Here is a 21,481-nt window from a genome sequence, read left to right on the forward strand (position 1 = left end):
CAAGCGCTCTCTCCATCCTATACATGTGACACACCGAGTTCCACCAAAAACAATAATTTAATCTTGTGCAATCTTTCCAGTTATATGTTATTTGCTGAATGGCAACTCCTGTTAAAATCATTAAAAGTTTATTATTATTAGCAGATAATTGGCTTTTAGCTCTTATAGACATGCCAAATAAAATTGTGTCATATGACAATGCTACATGATTTTCTAGCATACAATTTATTTGATCCCAAATTGACTGCCAAAAAGCTTTAATGAATAGACAATGAAACAATAAATGATCTAAAGTTCCATCCTCGAGATGACAATGCCATCTATTAGACTTAGAGCAATCCAATTTTTGTAAACGAACAAGGGTTCAGAGTGCTCTATGCAACAGGAAAAACCATGTTTGCCTCATAGATGCAGACATTGTACATCTCATCCTCCAAGATCAAATACGTGGCCATTGAGATGCATTAATTTGATGCTTAATCTCAATGCTCCAAATATCTCTGTCCAGTCTGGTTTCTTATTCGAATAGCCAGATAATAATTTATACCACTGTGCGGCCTGGTGACCCAGAAAATCTGCCTGAAGGCATAAGAAATCTAAACTAAATTGATTATTAAGAGATTTCCATTCAGGGAACCCTGCCTGAATAGCCTGCTTCAGTTGCAACCATTTATAACTTTGTTTTTTATCAAGGCCAAATTTATATTGCAACTGTGAAAAATCCAGCAGTTTACCATTAGAAATGACATCATTTAAGGTTCGTATACCTGCTTTAATCCAAACTTCCAGACAATCTTAAAACTGCCTATTTGGATCCTGGAGTTTAGCCATATATTTTGATACGTTGATTTTTGAATTGGAAGAGGTGTTAAATTATTAATATAAAGTAAAGTTTTCCATGTGTCCATTAATATTCTATTGTTTTTACGTACCCTAGGCATTTTAATACTGAGAAGATGACGAAGCCTTTTTCTTTTTTCTCTCCTTTCTTTGCACTACCATAATGACTTTTTATTTCGCTCAACTTTAACACTAGTAGTCACTTATTTTCGTATTTTGACTGTTTGTTACCTTTTGTACATGCACTTTAGTGACATTGCATGCGCACTTATCCCCCCTTGTTTTTATAACATATATACTTGTCCTCATGTTTTTTAGTAATTTATAGTTTATGGTCACAAAGATCATCTGGTTGTTTTACCTTTATTATTTGTTATCTTTTTACCTTTATTATCATTATATCTGTTTATAAAATTGTATTTTTAATATTGTGTTTTATGTTATATCTGTACCTAATAGGACCCCTGATGAAGGTTGTCCGAAACACGGACCGTGTTGGGTCCCCTGTTTGGTAAAAAGGTTTTAATATATAGTTTGGTTATCACAATAAATTTTGCCTACATCGTTGTACATATCTGCAGTTTTGGCTTGTTTTTTCCTGGTTGGTTTTTTCACTGCAGACAAGGTTGGACTCCCCTCTTTTTGTTTCTGAAGCCTAATGGGAAACATGAGCTGCCATTCTAACCATAACCAATCTGGTAGCTTTTCCATGAGTTCTGGGAGGACCCAATACATACCTTGGCGCATAATATAGGATTGATGGTACCTATAGAAGTTTGGAAAATTTACTCCACCCTCCTTAATTGGCTTTTGTAAAGACACTAAGGCAATTCTTGCAATTTTACCCAACCAAATAAACTTAGTAAGAATACTATTCAATTTTTTATAAAAAGACCCCTGGAAAAAAACTGGTATCATCCCCAATTGGTAACAAACAACAGGCAAAATCATCATCTTAATAGTTTGGACTCTTCCCCACCAAGACAAATGTAAAGGATTCCATTGCTCACATAACTCTGTTACTTTTTGCAATAAAAGTCTTTCATTCACTTTCATTGTCTCATCTAGTGTATTTTTTATCCAAATTCCTAAATATTTTATTCCTTCCTCCTTCCATATAAAAGGGAATGAATCAAATAAACCTCTTACACAATGTATATTTAGAGGAAGGACTTCTGATTTAGACCAATTTATTTTATATCCTGAGAATTTTCCAAATTTCTCAATCAAATCCAGTAAACATGGGATGGTTGCCTCAGGATTCCTCAAATGAAGCAGTATATCATCTGCATATGCAGACACCTTATACTCCTTTCCAGAATGTGGAATACCTTGAATCTCCCTTACCTGTTGAATAGCTAACAACAAGGGTTCCAGTACTATATCAAAAAGCAAAGGAGACAAAGGACAACCCTGACTAACCCCCCTTTGCAATTTAAAACCTTCCGAGAAATTATTATTAATATATAATCTAGCAACAGGAGAGCTAATTACTGAAGATCTTTATAATATGCATTATTTTAAAAATGACTAGTAAAATCTGGTAACTGATAAATGCTTTAAATGATACATCAAATGTATACAGTGGCTCATTCTTTGTTGTTGCATTAACAGAGAAGCGAGAAGAAGTAGTGTACTATGATACTTATGAAAGCATGGAGGCAATGCTAGCAACTGAAGAAATGGCTGCATCTATCCACTTACAAAGAGAGGAACTGCAGAAACTTGAGCAGAAAGTCCGACAGCTGGAAGCCAGGCGTGGACGCATTTCAGCCAAGAAAGCCTACCTCAGAAACAAAAAGGTGATACTTTATAAGATATGGAGGGGCATTTTTGATATGACGTCTAAATCTGAGTTTAGACTTTTTGCGGAACACATACAAAAATTTAGTATCAAACAAACCCATTTTTAAAACTGCAAAATATCTATCTTGGGTTCCCCCCCTAAAAAAAAAAATGGATGCGTTTGTGCTCAGTGCGTCTTTGAATCGTTCCTGCAGGCCTGCCTTAGGCCAGGACAGGAGGGATCCTTCCGTCTCATGCCCCGGCCGACACTAACAATTACCACCCTCCCTCCTTCTTGTACCTGTTTGTTCCCTGGTGGTCCAGTGTATATCCCGCGTTGAAAGCCTCCAGAAGATTGTAAAGGTAAGTAACCAGCGGCGCACTCAGGCCAGCACGCAGCAGCAAGCTTTTTGTGCTGCCGGCTGGCCCTGCACCGCTCCTTGATTTGCTGCTGCGAGAACCGCGAATCCCACGAGAACTTGCAGCAGCCTATCAAGGAGTGGTGCAGGGCCGACTGGCAGCACAAAAAGCTCACTGCTGCTTGCCAGCCTAGGTGCGCTGCTGGCTACTTACCTTTACAATCTTCTGGAGGATTTCAGTAGGGAATACACGCTGGACCATCAGGGAACAAACAGGTACACGAGGGAGGGAAGGAAGGAGGGTGGTAATTGTTAGTGTCGGCTGGGGCAGAAGACGGGAGGGATTCCTGCAGGCCCTAAGGCAGGCCTGCAGGAATGATTCAAAGACACACTGAGCACAAACGCATCTGGGAGGGTTTTGGGTGGTCACTGGGGGATGACCCAAATATAAACCGGGACCCCCATTTTTGGGCCCCAGAATCCCGGTTTATATTAGAGTATATCCGGTATTCTCTTGAGTGAAAAAAATTTCCTCCTATTGGTTTTAAAAGTATTTCTCTGTAACTTAATAGAGTGTCCTCTCTAGACCAGTGTTTTTCAACTCGGTCCTGGAGTACCCCCTTGCCAGTAAGGTTTTCAGGATATCCACAATGAATATGCATGAACTTGATTTACATACACTGCCTCCATTATATGCAAATTCCTTTCATGCATATTCAACTCGGCAGCTCTCAGTCCCATCTTTAGTCAATGGGATACTCCTCAAGTGGACTTGTTTGCATCTCCCCACAACAGCAAGCTGCCCCAGTTCTGTTCCAGACTTTACTCATCTCACCGTCTGGATGCGGAGGCCTTCCTATTGGGCTGGACACAAATATTTCTCTATGCATTTCCGCCCACTCCTCTCATTTTGAAGACTCTTTTCAAACTCAAGCAGGAGTCAGCTACCATGATTCTTATTGTCCCTCGGTGGCCCCGGTAGCATTGGTTTCCGCGTCTGCTTCAACTCAGTGCCAAAGAACCAATACCTCTGCCAATCTCTCCTATACTTATGCAGAATCAAGGGTCCAGGAAACCGGCTACTCAGCAATGTTTTCATCAGAAGTGGACTCAGTGAATAGAGATGGAGGAGTAATAGACCCTGATCGATTTTTCAGAGGGTTGTGTTCGTGAGGAGCTAGCTAAAATAAAGGTAGACAAAGCAATGGGGCCGGATGGTGTACATCCTAGGGTGTTGAAGGAACTTAAGAAAGTTCGGGTAGCTCCGCTGAATGACTTTTTCAACAAGTCTCTAGAGTCAAGAGTGGTACCAGAGGACTGGCGAAGGGCAGATGTGGTCCCTCTCCACTAAAGTGTAAGTAAGGAAGAAATAGGAAATTGCAGGCTGGTAAGTCTGACTTCTGTGGTAAGCAAATTAATGGAAACACTTTTAAAACAGAGAATGGTCAAGTTTCTGGAATCCTGAGGCAACATGGATTCACTAGAGGTAGATCTTGTCAGACAAATCTGATCAATTTCTTTGACTGGGTGACCAGAGAATTGGATAGAGGATATGCGCTAGATGTGGTGTATTTAGATTTTAACAAAGCTTTGACAGTGTTCAACACAGACCTCTAATAAATAAACTGAGTGCCCTTGAGATGAGTCCCAAAGTGACGGACTGGGTCAAGAACTGGTTGAGTGGAAGGTGATAGAGGGTCAATGGAGGATCAATGTAGATCGCTCTGAGGAAAGGGATGTTACCAGTGGTGTGCCTCAAGGTTTTGTTCTTGGGCCTATTCTTTAAACATTTTTATAAACTATATTGCTGAAGGATTGTCGGGTAAGATTTGCCTCTTTGCGGATGATACGACAATCTGTAATAGAGTAGACACGCTGGATTGTGTGAATAACATGAAGAAAGACCTGGCGAAGCTTGAAGAATGGTCTGAAATTTGGCAGCTAAAATTTAATGCTAAGAAATGCAAGGTCATGCATTTGGGCTGCAAAAACCCAAAGGAATGGTACAGTTTAGGGGGTGAAGAACTTATGTGCACAACAGAAGAGCGGGACTTGGGTGTGATTGTATGTGATGATCTTAAGGTGTGATTGTATGTAATGATCTTAAGGTGGCCAAACAGGTTGAAAAGGTGATGTCAAAAGCTAGAAGGATGCTAGGTTGCATAGGGAGAGGTATGGCTAGTAGGAAAAAGGAGGTATTGATGCCCCTGTATAAGACTTTGGTGAGACCTCATTTAGAATATTGTGTACTTTTCATGCTTTCTGGAGTTGTCCTGTCGTTCGGGCTTTCTGGAGATGAGTGGTCCGCTATGTGGAACTTTTGTTAGGCCATTCTATCCCTCTCACTCTGGTGGGGTTCCTTTTAGATCAGTATGAGGCTTTTCGCTTCCCCCCAAGTGTTGGCTGGCTTTTTTTGCAAAAGGCTGGGTTGGTGGCCCCTTCTTATTGGGCTTGGTGTAACTGCTTACATGCTTTGATGTTGCTTGAGAGGGATTGAGTGCGTCATTCTTTGTGCCAATCTTTTTTCTACGGATCTGGGGACCTTACATCTATTCTTTGTTGCATAGAACCCTTAGTTTGATTCTTAATACCTTGCCGGTATAGTCTGACTTGAGCGGAGTGGGGTTGGCGGCCCCGGGGTGTCCTTTCCTTTGCTTGGCCTCTTCCCCCCCCCCCCCTTTTTTTTTTTCTCTCTCTCTCTCTTTTTTTTCCCTTAATTTTTATTTCCTGCTTGTCTGTTGATTTTGGTTTGCGTTTCTGGTTGTTGATTTAGGGGGGAGCTTGGGGGGGGGGGAGGTCCTCTGTATTGTCTTTTGGGGCTCATCAGAGTCCAGGGCCCTAAATGATATGATTTCACTTTGGTCTGGGTCTGACCTCTTCCATTTGGTGGGTTGGGATACTTGCTCTTTCTTGTTTTTTGTGCTGCTGTTTTCCCTTTCTCGTGTATGCTCCAAGTTTTTCTGCATTCCTTTTTATTGACCTTTATTGGCTGCTACTTCTCTCTTGGAATGTTTGATTTTGTTGTGAGGGCAAGGAATAGGGATATGGGTGGGGGTGGGATTTTTGGGATTGGGGCTTCTTATTGTATACTTTCTTGCACCACTGTATCTCTAGTTGTATTCTGGTTTGTTCAATAAAAATTGTTTCACCTTAGAATATTGTGTACAGTTCTGGAGGCCGCACCTTCATAAAGATATAAAAAGGATGGAGTTGGTCCAGAGGAAGGCTACTAAAATGGTATGTGGTCTTCATCATAAGGCGTATGGGGACAGACTTAAAGATCTCAATCTGTATACTTTGGAGGAAAGGCGGGAAAGGGGAGATATGATAGAGATGGTATTGGGGAAAAGCAACCTAGAAAGGGACTTGGGAGTTCTGGTGGACCAAACAATGAAGCCAGGAGCACAATGCACAGCGGCCTCAAAGAAGGCGAACAGAATGTTGGGCATTATCAAAAAAGGAATCACTGGAACAGACTCCCACTCCAGGTGATAAAGGCCAGCAGCGTGACGGATTTTAAGAGAAAATGGGATACTCACGTGGGATCTTTAAGGGAATAAATTCAGGGGAGGGGATACTTGGAATGGGCAGACTTGGTGGGCTATAGCCCTTTTCTGCTGCTTTTTTCTATGTTTCTATGTTTCTACCAAAGAAGTTATTCTGCCGTTATATTGTGCGATGGTGCGCCCACATCTGGAGTACTGCGTTCAGTACTGGTCGCTGTACCTTAAGAAGGATATGGCGACACTCGAGAGAGTCCAGAGAAGAGCTACAAAAATGATAAGGGGCATGGAAAACCTTCCATATGCCGAGAGGCTGGAGAAACGGGGGCTCTTTTCCCTGGAAAAACGGAGACTTAGAGGGGACATGATAGAAACTTACAAGATCATAAAGGGTGTAGAGAGGGACAGATTCTTCAGACTGGCCGGGGTAACAAGAACAAGAGGGCACTGAAGAAAATTGAAGGGAGACAGATTCAGAACAAATGCTAGGAAGTTCTTCTTCACTCAGAGGGTGGTGGATACCTGGAATGCGCTTCCAGAGGAGGTGGCAGAGCAGAGTACGATTTTGGGTTTCAAAAAGGGGTTGGACAAGTTCCTGAAGGAAAAGGGGATTGAAGGGTATTGTTAGAGCAGGTACTATACAGGTCAGAATGTCTTAAATAAAGGATCAATTACAGGTGACCTGGGGGGGGCCGCCGCGGGAGTGGACTGCTGGGCACGATGGACCTGTGGTCTGACTCGGCAGAGGCGATACTTATGTTCTTATGTTCTTAAATACATATGTAATATAAATGCGCATGAGTCTAATTTCTTTAATTTGGAAGGAAACTCTGTAATGAGGGCATAGGATGAAGTTAAGAGGTGATGGGCTCCGTAGTAATCTAAGGAAATACTTTTTTACAGAAAGGGTGGTAGATGCATGGAACAATCTCCCAGAAGATGTGGTAGAGACAGAGACTGTGTCTAAATTTAAAAGGGCCTGGGATAGGCACTTAGGATTTCTTGGAGAGAGAAAGAGATAATGGTTACTGTAGATGGGCAGAGTAGATGGGCCATTTGGCCTTTATCTGCCATCATGTTTCTGTGTTTCTTGCCGTCTTCATCACCATGATCCAATTTCCCTCTCAGTGGAGCTGATCTTGGATTATCATCTTCATCTATCTGACTCAGGACTCAAATCTACTTCTATCTGAGTCCATCTCGGCGCTATTACAGCTTTTCATCTACCAGTCACTGCTCATCCTCTAGTCTCCAGATTCATGAAAGGACTTTTCAATGTGAAACCACCTCTCAAACCTCCTCCAGTAGTCTGGGATGAGAGAATGACACGGGGAAAAAAATTTGTCCCCCTCCCTGTGACCACTGTCCCTGCCCCGTTCCCACGACTACTGTCTCCGCAGCATCCATACAAGCCTCAGTACTTCAATATTTAGCTTATTTCTTCATTATAGTTCTGGCTGCTGAACTAGAAAAAGAGATGTTCAGCTGGCAGGGCTTTGTTTTACAAATTTAAAATCAACACAACTAATATACTACTTTATCCTAAAGCAAAAAAAAAAAAAAAAAGGAAATAAATAAATAGAAATTTTTTTTCTACCTTTGTTGTCTGGTTTCTGCTTTCCTCATCTTCTCATTCAATTCCTTTCATCCATTGTCTATCTTCTCTCAGCGTCTTCCATTTGCTCTGTTACTGTGCTTGTCCCTTCATTTCCCCACCCCCCGGCACCCATCTTCTTCCCTCCACTCCCCCCAAAGTCTGGCATCTCTGTCTTCTTCCCTTCAACGTCTTCTCCCCACTCTGTCTTCCCCATTTCTCTTCTCTTCCAGTTGTGTCAGAGGAGAAGCTTCCGCCCACATACATGCGACAGCAGGCAGGCTCGGACAGCTTGAGCAAATTACTTTAATAATGCGCCACGAAGGTAAGGGGTAAGGAGGAAGATAGATTCGGTAGGAAGGAGGGATGGGGCCACGTGTGATCGGTGACCGTGCGCGTTCCCTCCCTTAACTGCTGGGACAAGGCCATTCACCGCTCCATGGGGTGGTGGATGGCCTTGTTCCCGTGCCCTCAGTGAGCACTTCCACCCCCCCATCCCCACCATTTCGGCAGGTTACCCTAAGCCTCATTCTCACTCAGGAGAAACAGCTCTTCATTCTCTGGATTGCAAGCGGGCTTTGGCCTACTATCTCGACAGAGCAAAGCCGCAAAGAGCATCCCCTCAACTTTTTGTCTCCTATGACCCTAACAAGTTGGGGGCATCCTATTTCCAAGAGAATGATTTCCAACTGGCTAGCTTCCTGTATATCGTTCTGGTACGCTCAGGCTGGACTGCAACTGGAGTGTCATGTCACAGCCCATAAAGTTAGAGCTATTACAGCTTATGCACTTTTCCTTAGATCTACCCCTATTGATGAAATCTGTAAAGCTGCCACCTGGTCCTTGGTTCACACCTTCACATCACACTACTGTCTGGAATCATTCTCCAGACGAGATGGGCACTTCGGCCAGTTTGTATTACAAAATTTATTTTCCTGAACGCCAACTCTCATCATCCCATTCTGTTAGCTTGGAGGTCACCCACATGTGAGAATATGTTGCCTGCTTGTCCTGGAATAAAGCACAGTTAATTACCATAACAGGTGTTATCCAGGGATAGCAGGCAGATATTCTCACAACCCACCCACCTCCCCTGGTTGGCTTCTTGGCTGGCTTTTTGAATTGAGGGATCGTGCACCTACGCCGGGCGGAAAGGTACTCTCGCATGTGCGGTGCGGGCTGTTGCGAACTTTCTGAAAGTCTTAAAGTGGCAATGCACTTTTGAAGTGTCCATGCTGGGGCTCCATCGGTGACGTCTCCCACATGTGGGAATATCTGCCTGATGTCCCTGATTTTAAGGCCAAATGGGATCGACACGTGGGATCTATTCACAGAGTAAAGGTAGGGGAGGGTCATTAGGATGGGCAGACTAGATGGGCCGTAGCCCTTATCTGCCGTCTACTTCTATGTTTCTATGTGTTACGGTAAGTAACTGTGCTTTTTTGCCTCATTTTTGAACTTTGTAACCTGCTTAGAGATTCTGCTTTTTATAGTCAGTAAATCAAATAAACTTGAACTTCATTGGCCAAAAGAAGCTATGTAGATTGTATCTCGGCCATCTCATATGTAAGAGAGCCAAACTTATTTCTCAGAAAAGATATTCTAAATCAGCGGTCTCAAACTCAAACCTTTACAGGGCCACATTTTGGATTTGTAGGTATTTGGAGGGCTGCAGAAAAAATAGTTAATGTCTTATTAAAGAAATGACAACTTTGCATGAGGTAAAACTCGTTAAAGTTTATAAATCTTTCCTTAATTGCTTCTGATAATTCAAGCTATACACAGCTGAAAGCAGTGCAACATGCAGAAAGTGAAGTTCAGATAGTTTTTCATTATTTTGAGGCACATACCGAGGGTCACAAAATAGTACCTGGCCGCAAGTTTGAGACCACTGTTCTAAATGAACAGTATCCACCATTCTTCCCTACTTAAACAAATGACACTAGTTATGTTTATTAGATCTAAATGATTCTTACACTCATACTCCAATTCATCTAAATCACCATACTTACTGTTATTTTACTGTGTATGTGAACCACTGTCAATACAGAATCCTGTCTTTCAGACTCTCTTCAGCTCATAGTATGTTCATCAACTATCTGGTAGTTATGACAGCTTCACTATGTATAATAGGTTTGCTAATGTTTCTATATCTGTACAATTAGTTTGTTACAGCTCTATCATCAGATCTACAGATCTCTCTTAAAATTTTACTAAATTATAACTTTGCATCAGTTGTTGGGGTTCCTAATGAATTTTTACAAATCCAACTTGGTACTTACAGAAGAGCTAATGTTTATTGGAGACTGACCAAACCAGAGCATTTCTTTTACTAGAGAGGCTTAATATAGCAGTCTTTTCAAAATGTGCATGTTGTTCAACATTCCACCTAGAACATGGCTAAAGCCTGCCTGTGTTAATTAAAGCCTAATTAGATGACTATAACTTCAGCTATTTGAAATGAATGGCCTTTTAAAATTTGAAGGAAATGAAAACACAATTGATCATCTATTGGCTGGGAGGGGAGGTTGGTGACTAAATTATGAACTCCCAAGCAACAATTTTGAAAGGCCCTTGAGTAAGGGAAGTCTACCTTTAGAAGATCCAGTAGCAGTTTCAAGTAGTCTCCCTTTGTGCACCTCCACCCCCCCCCCCCCGCACTGCAGGGGTCACTTGGGCAGAACTTATACCGTTATATGAACCTTTTTAATTTATATTTTTCAGGTTTATATTTTACTGGCAATATTTTGTATCCCTGCAGGAAATCTGTATTGCAAAGCATACTGAAAAGATCCAGCAGCACCTTCAGGGTGATGAGGAATACAGAATACATCATGCTGTGCAATTAGTAAGTTCTAAATTCTGTAAAAAAAAAATAAATTGCAATAATTGTATTTTTTTATGTAATTATGAACTAGAAAAATGGCTTTAGGAATAGTTTAAAATGGGAGCTCCCAAAAGAAAAGGAAACATGTAATAGGACTATGGTTTTAAAATAAAAGTTAAAAACAAATAGTCTAGTGAATCCCACATAATATTGGAATTATTAGGCTTCTTTTAATTTTTATGGAGAGTAGTTTCCCCAAAAAATATTCTCTAAAGGTTTTAACTTTTGTAGTAATTTCCAATATTTGTTACTTATCAGGGTATCACTTATATTAGAGTACTCTTGCAATACATAGTAGAGAATGACATGGGGACAGGGACCCAAGGTAACTCTACAGGAATGGCAAAAGAAAATCCAGCAAGTTAACTGCAGGTGCAGGAGCATAACTTTGTACTGTCCCATAGGAATGGTAAAAAATATGATTACCCCAGGTTGGCCTTTCAGTGCCTTCTTCTCCACCTCCCCTCCCACCCCTATCAGTACCTTAAGGAGCTTCAGCCATGAAGAAAAATCTTCACAGGCCTGCTGCGGGGCCTTCTTTCTGCCAAGTCCCTTCTTCTGATACAATTACTCCCTTGTTCAAGTACACACTATGACGAGGTACTTGTATGTGATGCAAGTATAAAGATTTTCAGAGGTATGGTTTGTATGTTGCACATGTAGAGTCACAAGTACACATATAGGCTATATAATATATTTACTTGTATTTAACCTCTTTTTATAATGTCTTGTGAGGTAAGACAGATACTTATGTTTCTCTATAACATTGGTCCAAAATAGGCACCTACTTTGAATTGTTACAAAATGACCATCTTAGGGCTCCTTTTACAAAGGTGTGCTAGCGTTTTTAGCGCACGCACTGGTTATCCCAGGACAAACAGGCAGCATATTCTCACATGTGGGTGACGTCATCCACGGAGCCCCGATGCGGACAACTTTTCAAGCAAACTTGAAAGAAGATTCAAGCTTGCTATGCTGCACCACGCATGTGCATGCCTTCCCGCTCTACTAGAGGGCGCAACCCCACATCGTGGTCCTCAGTTCTAAAGTTTCCGCGGAGCCAGAAGCCCTGTTCTTGTGTTTCTCCGTGTGAAGTGCCTTCTAGCACCGCGGCTTTGTTATTTTTTTCGGAGTTGCTGTGCGTGCGTTTGTTTGGTTTTTGTTTTAAAAAAAAGAAGATTCTTTTGATTTGCTTCGGCATCCGGGGGCTCCCGGGTTGCCGTGGCCTCGTTCGGTCACAGTTTTGTTTATCATGTCCTGGCCTTTGTCCGGTTTCTAAAAGTGCACCAGGTGCACCCCCATCGGTAGTACATTTTGTGCTCGGGGGCTGATCACCCTTCCGATTCGTGCCCCCGGTGCGCAACTTTTCAATCCCGGGCTCTCCGCCTGTTTGTGGTGGAGCCGGCCTTGGTCCCGGCCTTGACTTTGGCCCCGGCCTTGACCTCGACCTCGGCCCCGCCTCGGTTGTCCTCGACTTCGAAGTCCTCGACGTCGACCTCGAAGTCTTCAGCCCCGGGTAAGTCCCCGCATCTCTCCTCAGGTTCTACACCAGTGAAGAAGTCATCCGCGGGGACCACTGCGGTGCAGGGTACGCCGCTCTTGGCCCTGGGCAAGACCTCTAAACCTTCTGTGCATGTGTCCACTCCTAGGGAATACTCTATGTCAAGGTCGCCCTCGGTGGAATGCACTGCGACCGCAGATGTGCCGTCCATGATGGCGGTTCCGGTGTTCCAGGACATGCTCCGAGCCTTAATCTCCTCGGAGCTGTCCTCGGCGTTGGCCCACTTGCAGCCTGCCTCGACTTTGGATCAGCTTGAGCAGGGCGTCCGGGCTCCTCGGGGCAAGGTGCGCCGGTCCCGGCGGCTCTCTTCTTCCGATTCCTCGCCCGGGGCGTCGGGCCATTCATCGCCCTCGGGCCGCCCGAGGTCGAAGCGTCCTTTGTCCCCGCTCCGTCGGTTGTCGAAGCGTGCCCGGGATTCCCCCCCGAGGTGGGGTCGTTCCCCGACGGCCCGTACCGTCGAGGCCCTTCGGGTTTCTGGTTTGTCGCTCTCCAATCCGCAGTTGCTTCTGTCGCCTCCTTGGTCGGGGGCCCGGGTCCGGACCGCCTTGCCGTCGAAGGGTTCTCTGCGGGGCTCTCGAGGCCTATCTCCGAGGCATCGACGTGTTTCGGTACCACCTACCCTCGGTCTTCCCCGTGGGGTTCCTCGGGGCACCGTCGGTCCTCGACGCCGGCGCGTTCCTTCAGCGCTGCCTCTTGGGGTTCGGAGCAGGGTGTTGGCCGTGAACCCCGCTATTCTCGCAAGGCGTCGCCCTCCTTTTCGGCCGCTCGCCATTCATGTTCGCCTACCCCTACGGTCGACCGGGCCGGTGCTCGCCCTTCTTCCTTCTCGAGGTTTGTGCTGGATATGGGTCGGGCGCTGGATTTGGACCTCAAGTCGGACTCCAAATATACAAAGGAGTTCCTGGCGGAGATGGACTTGCCTTCTCTGCCCCGGGAGTCCCTCAGGCTTCCCTTGAACCCGGTGCTCCATCAAGCTTTTCTTAGAACTTGGAGACCCCATATGCAGTTACTGCTGTTCCGTCTAAGATGAAATCTAAGTACCGGACGGTGCCGTGTCCGGGGCTTGAGTGAGCCCAGCTGTCTCACCAATCGTTGTTGGTGGAGTCCTCGCTTAAAAAATCTCATCCTTCCCGTGTTTCTGCTGCGGTTCCGCCGGGACGCAAGGGCAGAACTCTTGATAAGTTTGGGCGATGGCTGTACAAGAACTCAATGATGGCCATTCGCGTTCTGAACTACTCCTTTACTTATACATCTTATCTCAAGCGTTTGGTCAAATCCCTGCCGTCTTTCCAGGGGGTTTTGCCGGATTCTCACCGGGGGGAGTTTGGACAGTTGATCGAGTCCCTCTCTCAGCTGCATCTCTACCTCTTTCATGCGACCTACGACGCCTTTGAGCTCACCTCTAGGGTCTCCGCTTTCGCTGTCGCCATGCGCCTGCTGGCGTGGCTTAGGATCGTGGATATGGATCCTAACCTTCAGGATCGCCTTGCCAACCTTCCCTGTGTGGGTTCGAAGCTTTTCGATGACTCCATCGAGGCGGCTACGAAGCGCCTCTCTGAGCACGAGAGGTCCTTTGCTTCCCTGGTAAGACCTAAGGCGAAGCCGGCCCCTCCTAAGACCTATTGGGCCCCGCCCAGGCGTTACCTGCAGAAGTCAACTCCAGCTTTTACGAGGCCGCCTCCTCGACGTCCGCATCAGCAGTCCCGAGCGCAGCAAAAGCCTCAGACACCGGCGGCATCTAAGCCTGCGCCGTCCTTTTGATGGTCTGAGCAGTTGGGGGCGGGCCCCCTCTGCGCTGCCACCGGCCCCTCTTCCTATCGGGGGCCGCCTCCAGGCTTTTTACCCAAGTTGGAAGTCCATCACCTCGGACGTTTGGGTTCTCAACGTTGTAGCCAACGGTTATTCCCTGAACTTCAGGGAGGTTCCTCCCGACAGTCCACCAGGCGCGTGTCCTTCGAACCGGGTACAATTGGCCCTGCTGTTATCGGAAGCCAGGGCCCTTCTGCGCCTTCGGGCAATGGAACTTGTTCCCCCTTGTCAACGGGGCCGGGGGTTCTATTCCAGATGCTTCTTGGTCCCCAAGAAGACTGGGGACCTTCGTCCGATCTTGGACCTTCGTCGTCTCAACCGGTATCTGGTTCGGGAGAAGTTCAGAATGCTCTCCCTCCCGGTTCTGTACCCCCTGGATCTCAAGGAAGCTTACACCCATGTTCCGGTGCATCCCACCTATCGCCGGTTCCTGCGTTTTCAGATGGAGGAGTTGCACATTCAATACCGGATACTCCCCTTTGGGCTGGCTTCGTCCCCTCGAATCTTCACGAAGTGTCTCGTAGTTTTGGCGGCAGCCCTGCGGTCCCGGGGCCTTCAGGTCTTCCCTTATCTCAACGACTGGTTAATCAAGGCGCCATCGAGGGAGGGGGTTATTGCAGTGACCTGACAGACTATTACCTGTCTTCAAGGTCTGGGGTTCGAGGTGAACTTTCCCAAGTCCCAGCTGTGCCCCTCGCAGTCCCTGCAGTTCATCGGAGCCGTGCTGGACACGGTTCAGCTTCGCTCGTTCCTGCCTTCGATTCGGCGGGAGGCTCTTGTCCGATAGTGCGAACAAGTTTCCCTGCGGTCCTGGGTCTGGTCCTCTTGGGTCATATGGCCTCCACCGTCCATGTCACGCTGTTTGCCAGGTTGCACCTTCGGGTTCCTCAGTGGACCTTGGCGTCCCAGTGGCGACAGGATCAGGACCCGGTTTCCCGTCTCGTTACGGTGAGTCCTTCTTTGAAGAGCTCGCTCCGTTGGGGAACCGACTCTTCAAATCTTTCCAGGGGTTTGCTCTTTGTCGCTCATCCACATCACAAGGTTCTGACTACGGACTCCTCGGAGTACGCGTGGGGGGCTCACCTCGACGGTCTTCTGACCCAGGGTCCTTGGTCGGCGGAGGATTGCCGCTGTCACATCAATCTGCTGGAAGTTCGGGCCATTTACTTGGCGGGTGTGGCCTTTTGTCATCTGCTCCGGGACCAGGTGGTTCTCGTACTTACGGACAATCAGGTGGCGATGTATTACGTCAACAAGCAGGGAGGTACGGGGTCTCTGTCTCTTTGCCGGGAGGCCCTTCGTCTTTGGGGTTGGGCGGTCCGCCACAATATATTTCTTCACGCGGTCTACATTCAGGGGGAGCGGACAAGCTGAGAAACATAGACATAGAAACATAGAAGATGACGTCAGAAAAGGGCTATAGCCCATCCAGTTTGCCCACTCTATCAACCCCACCCCCTTGAATTTACCCCCCTAGAGATACCACGTGTGTATCCCCTCTACATTTTATTACCTCCCTAGAGATCCCACATGTGTGTGGATCTTTAGGGAGGTAGAGTCGCCTACTGTGACCGCACAAATGGTCTCTTCACTCTCAGACTTTGCGTCAGGTGTTCGAGCGCTGGGGGACTCCTCAGATAGATCTGTTTGCCTCCCCCCTCAATCACAAATTGCCTCGCTTCTGTTCCCAGATATTCTCTCCAGATCGTCTCGAGGCGGATGCTTTCCTCCATTCTTGGGAGGGGAAGTTCCTTTATGCGTTCCCGCCGTTTCCTCTAATCTTGAGAACGCTGGTGCATCTCAGGTCGACTCATGCGGATCTGATCCTCATTGCCCCTCGGTGGCCTCGGCAGCCCTGGTTCTCCCTGCTTCTTACGCTCAGTGTCAGGGAGCCTCTTCTTCTGCCTGTTTTTCCTTCTCTGCTGTCTCAGAGTCGGGGTTCACTGTTGCATCCCAATCTGCAGTCTCTGCATCTGACGGCTTGGTTCCTTTCCACCTGATTCCTTCTGTTCAGTTGTCCCAGTCGGTGCGGGATGTGTTGGAGGCCTCTCGTAAGGCTTCTACGCGGCAATGTTATTCCCAGAAGTGGACTAGATTCACTTCTTGGTGTGCTTCGCATTCTCTAGAACCTTCGTCTGCTTCTTTGTCTTCGGTTTTAGAGTATTTGCTTCATTTGTCTCGTTCTGGCCTTAAGACGAATTCTGTTTGGGTCCATCTTAGTGCGATTGCTGCCTTCCATCGGCAGCTTGATGGAAAGCCCATTTCTGTCCACCCTTTGGTTGCTCGCTTTATGAGAGGGCTTTTGAATGTCCATCCTCCTCTCAAGCCTCCTCCTGTGGTTTGGGATCTCAATGTGGTTCTTGCTCAACTAATGAAATCTCCGTTTGAGCCTCTAGATAAGTCTCACCTGAAATTTCTTACTTGGAAGGTGTGCTTTTTGCTTGCGCTCACCTCTGCTCGTAGGATTAGTGAGCTGCAGGCTTTGGTGGCGGATCCGCCTTTTACTGTATTCCATCATGACAAGGTGGTTCTCCGCACTCATCCCAAGTTCTTGCCCAAAGTTGTGTCTGATTTCCATCTCAATCAGTCCATTGTGCTTCCTGTCTTTTTTCCCAAGCCCCATTCTCATCCTGGAGAGGTGGCGCTGCATTCTCTTGACTGTAAGAGGGCGTTGGCTTTCTATCTTCAACGCACTCAGTCTCATCGGAAGGTTCCTCAATTGTTTCTGTCCTTTGATCCTAATCGGTTAGGCCGCCCGGTTTCCAAGCGCACCTTGTCCAATTGGTTGGCGGCTTGTATTTCCTTCTGCTGCGCTCAGGCTGGTCTCGCGCTGTCAGGTCAGGTCATAGGACATAAAGTCCAAGCGATGGCGGCTTCTATCGCTTTCCTCAGATCTACGCCTATTGAGGAGATCTGCAAGGCTGCCACTTGGTCTTCGGTTCATACCTTTACCTCACACTACTGTCTGGATACTTTGTCCAGAAGCGACGGCCAGTTTGGCCAGTCGGTTCTGCGTAATCTGTTTTCCTAAATTGCCATCCTCCCACCATCCCTTTTTTTAGTTGGCTTGGAGGTCACCCACATGTGAGAATATGCTGCCTGCTTGTCCTGGGATAAAGCACAGTTATTTACCGTAACAGGTGTTATCCAGGGACAGCAGGCAGATATTCTCGCAACCCACCCGCCTCCCCGAGGTTGGCTTCTTTGCTGGCTATGTGAACTGAGGACCACGAGGTGGGGATGCGCCCTCTAGTGGAGTGGGAAGGCATGCACATGCGTGGTGCAGCATAGCAAGCTTGAATCTTCTTTCAAGTTTACTTGAAAAGCTGTCCGCGTCGGGGCTCCGTGGATGACGTCACCCACATGTGAGAATATCTGCCTGCTGTCCCTGGATAATACCTGTTACGGTAAGTAACTGTGCTATTAGCGCACGCTAGCTGAAAAACTACCACCTGCTCAAGAGGAGGCAGTAGTGGCTAGCGCGCGCGGCATTTTAGAAACATAGAAGATGACAGCAGAAAATGGCCATAGCCCATCAAGTCTGCCCATTCCAATGACCTACCCCCCTTGATTTTAACCCCCTAGAGATCCCACATGTGTATCCCATTTCCTCTTAAAATCCGGCACGTTGCTGGTCTCAATCACCTGACGCGGAGGATCATTCCAATGATCAACCACCTGTTCGGTGAAGAAATACTTCCTGGTGTCACCATGAAATTTCCCACCCCTGATTTTCAGCGGATGCCCTCTTGTGGCCGAGGGACCTTTAAGAAAGAAAATATCATCCTCCACCTCGATACGGCCTGTGATATATTTAAATGTCTCTATCGTGTCTCCTCTCTCTCTACGTTCCTCGAGTGAGTATAGCTGCAATTTACTCAGCCTTTCCTCATACGGGAGATCTTTGAGTCCCGAGACCATCCTGGTGGCCATTCATTGAACCGACTCAACTCTCAGCACATCTTTTTGGTAATGTGGCCTCCAGAATTGTATACAATATTCCAGATGAGGCCTCACCATGGATCTGTACAACGGCATTATAACTTCTACGGATACAACCCATCATTTGTCTTGCCTTCGATGAAGCCTTCTCCACTTGATTGGCAGTCTTCATGTCTTTGCTAATGATCACCCCCAAATCACGTTCTGCTTTAGTCCTAGCTAAGGTCTCACCATTTAGTGTGTAGGTTCTGCACTGATTCCTGCTGCCAAGGTGCATGACCTTACATTTTTTAGCATTGAAGCTTAGCTGCCAAGTCGAGGACCAATGTTCCAATAGAAGTAGGTCCTACGTCATACTGTCTGGCAGAGTGCTCTTACTATGGGCGCCATCAGCAAATAATGTGATTTTACCCTGAAGCCCCCGAGTCAGATCTCCTACGAATATGTTGAAAAGGATTGGGCTCAAGACCGAGCCCTACGGCACTCCACTGGTCACCTCTGACGTTTTTGAAGGGGCACTGTTCACCACCACTCTCTGAAGTCTATCGTTTAGCCAATCAATGACCCATGCAGTTAATGTTTCTCCCAGTCCCATTGATTTCATCTTGCTCAATAGTCTGCGGTGTGGGACGCTATCAAAAGCTTTACTAAAGTCCAAGTACACGACGTCTAGGGACTCCCCCCACATCCAGCTTTCACACATTAAGGCCCTAATGCACCTTCGTAAAAGGAGCTCCTAGTGTTGAAAATCAGTACTAAGCACCTAACATTGTTCTCCATCCTAACTCCACCCATTTTGCCCAAAAGATACCAAGGGTGAACCATATGAAAGGGTGATTGAAGACTAAACAGATTTTCAGACAGTGTATCCAGGGTATAAATCTAAATGGATATGTGCACTACGACTTTTTAAAAGAAGAATATATTATAAAATGTTCTTTGCAGCTTCTGAAAGGATAGAGACGACAGGAGGCAATTTAAGTAAATTCTCTGAACTAATGATTACTAAAAATATGCACATAAGTTTAATTGTACATGCATGTGTATGTGCAGAGAAAAAAGGATTTTTACTACTGGTTGGAATATTTGGTTTTCTTCTCCTAGCCTTGCCTCTCATAAAAGTAGTGATCAGGATTAGTACACTGACACTAAGAATCTAATGAAAGAGGAACAATTCAAAGAATGAGAGCTTCCAATGGGTATCACACCCTCCTAATAATATTTCCAGTGCAATACGTGTGTCATTCTAGACAAGTTCCCCATAGCTGTGAGCCATATGCAGAAGGAATCCACTCCGGATTTTTCCTGTGTCCCTCCTACTTCCCTGAGAGCTCTACTGCCACCTTTAGTTTTTCTCTTCTGCACACAAATCCCCAATCACTGTTTTTGTACTTTGTTTAATATGTTTAAATCACAATTTTAGGCTCTAATTTCTTGACGGTGTCATAGAAACATAGAAATAGATGGCAGATAAGGGCCACGGCCCATCCAGTCTGCCCACCCTAATGACCCTCCCCTACCTTTACCTTGTGAATAGATCCCACGTGTCGATCCCATTTGGCCTTAAAATCAGGCACGCAGCTGGCCTCAATCACCTGAAGTGGAAGACTATTCCAGCGATCAACTACCCTTTCAGTAAAAAAGAACTTCCTGATGTCACCTCGCAGTTTCCCGCCTCTGATTTTCCACGGATGCCCTCTTGTTGCCGTGGGACCCTTGAAAAAGAAGATATCTTCCTCTGTCTCGACGCGGCCCGTGAGATATTTGAACGTCTCGATCATGTCTCCCCTCTCTCTGCGCTCCTCGAGTGAGTATAGCTGTAATTTTTCTAACCGTTCCTCGTACGGGAGATCCTTGAGTCCCGAGACCATCCGAGTGGCCATTCTCTGGACCGACTCCATCCTCAGCACGTCCTTGCGATAATACGGCCTCCAAAATTGCACACAGTACTCCAGGTGGGGCCTCACCATGGATCTATACAATGGCATAATGACCTCCGGCTTACGGCTGACGAAACCCCTGCGTATGCAACCCATGATTTGTCTTGCCTTAGATGAAGCTTTCTCCACTTGATTGGCAGCCTTCATGTCCTCACTGACGATCACCCCTAAGTCTCGCTCTGCTACCGTTCTTGTTAGGATCTCACCATTAAGGGTATAAGTCCTGCATGGATTTTGGCTACCCAAGTGCATAACTTTGCATTTTTTGGCATTGAAACTGAGTTGCCAGGTCCTAGACCAGCGCTCCAGTAGGAGTAGATCGTGCATCATGTTGTCGGGCATTGAGTTTTTGTCCGTTGTGCTTTTGCCCACTACATTGCTTAGCTTGGCGTCATCGGCGAATAATGTTATTTTACCTCGGAGCCCTTCTGTCAAGTCACTTATGAAGATATTGAACAGGATCGGGCCCAAGACCGAGCCTTGGAGCACTCCACTGATCACCTCCGTCATTTCAGAGGGGGTGCCGTTTACCATTACCCTTTGAAGCCTACCTCCAAGCCAGTTCCCAACCCATTTTGTCAATGTCTCGCCCAATCCTATAGAACTCATTTTACTTAGCAACCTGCGGTGTGGTACACTATCGAATGCTTTGCTAAAGTCCAGGTACACGATGCCCAGGGACTCCCCAACATCTAGCTTCCTCGTCACCCAGTCAAAGAAGCTGATCAGGTTGGATTGGCAGGATCTCCCCTTAGTAAATCCATGTTGACGGGGATCCCGCAGGTTCTCCTTATCAAGGATTGTGTCTAATTGGTGTTTGATTAAGGTTTCCATTAGTTTGCTCAATACTGATGTGAGACTCACCGGTCTATAGTTTGCTGCCTCAATTTTTGAGCCTTTCTTGTGAAGTGGAATGACATTAGCCGTCCTCCAGTCCAATGGGACGCTGCCTTTACTAAGGGAGAGGTTGAAGAGCACGGACAGCGGTTCCGCCAAGACATCACTCAACTCCCTGAGCACCCTGGGGTGTAGGTTGTCAGGCCCCATAGCCTTGTTAACCTTGAGCCTTGACAGTTCATCGTAGACACTGCTGGGTGTAAACTTGAAATTACTAAATGGGTCAGCCGAGCTAACCCTTGTCTGTAGCTGAGGGCCTTGCCCCGGCGCTTCTCGGGTGAAGACTGAGCAGAAATATTCATTTAATAGTTGTGCCTTTTCCGAGTCTTTTTCCACATATTCTCCGTCTGGTTTCCTAAGATGT

General features: G+C 46.2%; 1 protein-coding gene across 2 annotated transcripts in view; it reads left to right on the forward strand.

Annotated features, from left to right (window-relative positions):
* JMY (junction mediating and regulatory protein, p53 cofactor) overlaps positions 1-21,481 on the forward strand; it is a 182,389-nt gene that overhangs the window by 101,755 nt on the left and 59,153 nt on the right. For both annotated transcript variants that reach the window (XM_033929536.1, XM_033929527.1), the window contains exons 6-7: positions 2,455-2,642; positions 10,843-10,929. In XM_033929536.1, the coding sequence (XP_033785427.1) occupies positions 2,455-2,642; positions 10,843-10,929 (275 nt within the window). The remainder of the gene's footprint in view (positions 1-2,454; positions 2,643-10,842; positions 10,930-21,481) is intronic.

Source organism: Geotrypetes seraphini, chromosome 1, assembly GCF_902459505.1.
Source record: "Geotrypetes seraphini chromosome 1, aGeoSer1.1, whole genome shotgun sequence".
NCBI classification, from domain to species: Eukaryota; Metazoa; Chordata; class Amphibia; order Gymnophiona; family Dermophiidae; genus Geotrypetes; species Geotrypetes seraphini.